Here is a 2,542-nt window from a genome sequence, read left to right as displayed (position 1 = left end):
GCAGCAAAACCTTCCCCTTTCTTTTATTATTCAATCAACAATGGAAGTGCTCTAGAGTAGTAGCCGCATGTTGCGTAGAGAGATTTACAAACAGTCGACAGGCATGAATATGGCAGCAGTCAATTGGCTAAAAGAACACGCGTCACGCAAACCAGCATGTGCACACACACTATGTTATGTTTTTCTCACGCAAACATAGACTCCAACTCGTGGGTCCCACTACAGTATTAGGTAGCAGTAAACTAAAAATCTTAACACAGTAATAATAAAATACTAAAATTCAATGAGTGTGTGAGACTTTCTGGAGAGCTCTAGAGCCATTGAGAAAAAACCCAACACAACTAACCTCTCTCTCTCTCTCTCTCTCTCTCTTTATTAGCCACCTTAGTTGTTGTTGCTGTCGTTTGTGAAAAAAAAAGGAAAAAAAAAAAACCCAGATGAAGAAGATGTTGATGATGAAGAAAATGAAGAGAAAAGACCTTGAACTTGATGAATTCAGTGATGATTTCTCTGACTTTTCTCTTTCTGCTCCAGCTCGAAAGATTCGCCGCTTGGTACTCTTTTCTTTCTTCCCAACCTTTATTTTTTTCTTTTGGGTTTTTTCTATTTTGTCAAACTAACCCAATTTGTGTTTTTTTTTTTTGCCTTTTGGGTTGTGAAGGATGCTGAGTTGCCACCAATAATGGAGGAAGAAGAAGCAGCAGTTGAGGATTTGGAATTATCTCCCAACAATGAAGAAATGGCTATTGTTCTTTTTAAGCCTGTGAATGCACCTTTTATACAACGTTCACCTTCCAATCTTTCGTTTTCTGTTGATTCTGAGCTTATTTCTGGGTTTAAGAAGGGTAAGCTCACTCCCCAAAACCCATTTCCCTCATTTACTTTGTGGGTTTTAGCTATTTTTCGTTTTGAACTTTGATTCTTCACCAAAATAATGAAAATACTTAAAAAGAAAAGGTTTTGTTTGATTGTGTGTGTTAATTGAATGTTTAGACATGATGGGTAAAGCTCAGATTTTTAATCTTGTACCTTTTAAGAATGGTGAAAGTAGGTACTAGATTTTGCTTGCAAGTGTATGTTTGTGAAATTTTTTTTTCTTTCATTAAAGTATATGAAAACTGATGCATCAAGTATTAGAAAATAGATGCTCCTGCAGCCATCATCTTCTCAAACAGTGTTTGTGAAAATTGCACTTAACAAAAAAATGTTTGATTTTAATGAATTTGGTTATCAGTCTCTGCTTGTAGTGGTTGTTAAAGTAACAGTAATAGAAAATGGTAAACTTAGCAAGCTGTGTGTTGTGTTGCAAATGAGTGTTTTGATTCAAATGGCACTTCCTTAGAATGATCCCAGGATGAGGAGACCTGGATCCTCTCTTAAAATGGATGCATTTCATTTTGTAGATTAAATGTTACAAATCTGATGCATCACTTTGTTAGATCCAGGAAAAAATATCTTAAATGTGAGATGGATTCTTTTCATTTCAAATTATTGTAGTGTGTAATTTAAAATTTAAAATTTAAAATGATTGGGACTCTCTACTTTCTTAGATTGAAGATGAAATGAATTATTTATGTTTCAAATGAAATGGAGGTCCCGGATTCAGAACTCAGTGGTTGTGTGTGTAGCTTACCAATATAAAAAATGGGTTTGTTATTGAATGAGTGAATAATTTGTGTCATGGATCTGCAGATCAATTTCATCAGAAAAAGCAGTCTGGTCCCATAAACTCTGCTGATGAAGAAGAAGCTAGTAATGCGGCTACAAGAGGTTGTTTGGCTGTTGTTCCTTGGGTTCCCTCTCAGCTTCCTCCTATGCCAGCCACGCAAATGGAAGCTCCCGAAGCCTCAGAGTTGATGGAGGCTGAAGAAACAGGAGCAACAACAATGGATATTGAAGAAGACTACAACAATGCGGGATTAGGGCAAGTGCACCCAAATGTAAATGTGTGTGGTGAAATGCCTGGAAGTGAGGGGTTACATCAGTGGCAGCAACAACACTGCATGATGCCACAGTTTCCTCAGAACACTTCCACTCCCATTACATGGTTTCGATGATAATTTAAGAAATTGCATTTTGTATTTCTAGGGTGCATCTCCATTTTGAAATTTTTGTTGTTGTAATGGAGAGTGGAGCTGCTGAGCTAGTAGCCATGTAGTAGTTAAGGGGATAAGAAATTGAGAATGTCCTTCAACAATCAACTTGGGCATTTGGATGAGAACTCCTTGTAAAAAGAAAAGAAAAAAAAATTAGTGCTATAATGGGCAATCAATGTAGAAATTCATGTGTTTTAATTGCAAGAATGGTTTTGCATTTTCTTATGGGATCAGTGATCCACTGGTAACTGAATACGAAGCTAATTCATTTAGATAAAGTTCCTCTAATTAGCGTGTGGGTGTAGGGTTTATAAATTATGGATAGATCTAGGTCCCACAACTAGTGTGTGACAGTGCTAATCAGTGTGGGGTCTATACATTATGGAGGGATATATGGGGTCTTTATGTTGACACATTGTGAGTGGGAAGATGGATACAAAATAATT

At 36.7% G+C, this 2,542-nt stretch overlaps 1 protein-coding gene across 1 annotated transcript; it reads left to right on the top strand.

Moving 5' to 3' along the window:
* Positions 1-293: 293 nt before the first annotated feature.
* Positions 294-2,303, top strand: LOC142642143 (uncharacterized). Its single transcript, XM_075816497.1, has 3 exons — positions 294-554; positions 662-845; positions 1,693-2,303. The coding sequence occupies exons 1-3, from the start codon at positions 438-440 to the stop codon at positions 2,055-2,057; spliced, it is 666 nt and encodes a 221-aa protein (XP_075672612.1). The 5' UTR covers positions 294-437; the 3' UTR covers positions 2,058-2,303.
* Positions 2,304-2,542: the final 239 nt, after the last annotated feature.

The sequence above is a fragment of the Castanea sativa genome, chromosome 7 (genome assembly GCF_040712315.1).
Source record: "Castanea sativa cultivar Marrone di Chiusa Pesio chromosome 7, ASM4071231v1".
NCBI lineage: Eukaryota > Viridiplantae > Streptophyta > Magnoliopsida > Fagales > Fagaceae > Castanea > Castanea sativa.
This window is presented reverse-complemented; position numbering and strand designations above follow the sequence as displayed.

Excerpts from the sequence above, each read along its gene's own strand:
- LOC142642143 (XM_075816497.1), top strand. The coding sequence starts at position 438 with ATGAAGAAGATGTTGATGATGAAGAAAATGAAGAGAAAAGACCTTGAA. Across the intron at positions 555-661 it reads CTCGAAAGATTCGCCGCTTG|GATGCTGAGTTGCCACCAAT; the intron begins GTACTCTTTTCT and ends TGGGTTGTGAAG. Across the intron at positions 846-1,692 it reads TATTTCTGGGTTTAAGAAGG|ATCAATTTCATCAGAAAAAG; the intron begins GTAAGCTCACTC and ends ATGGATCTGCAG.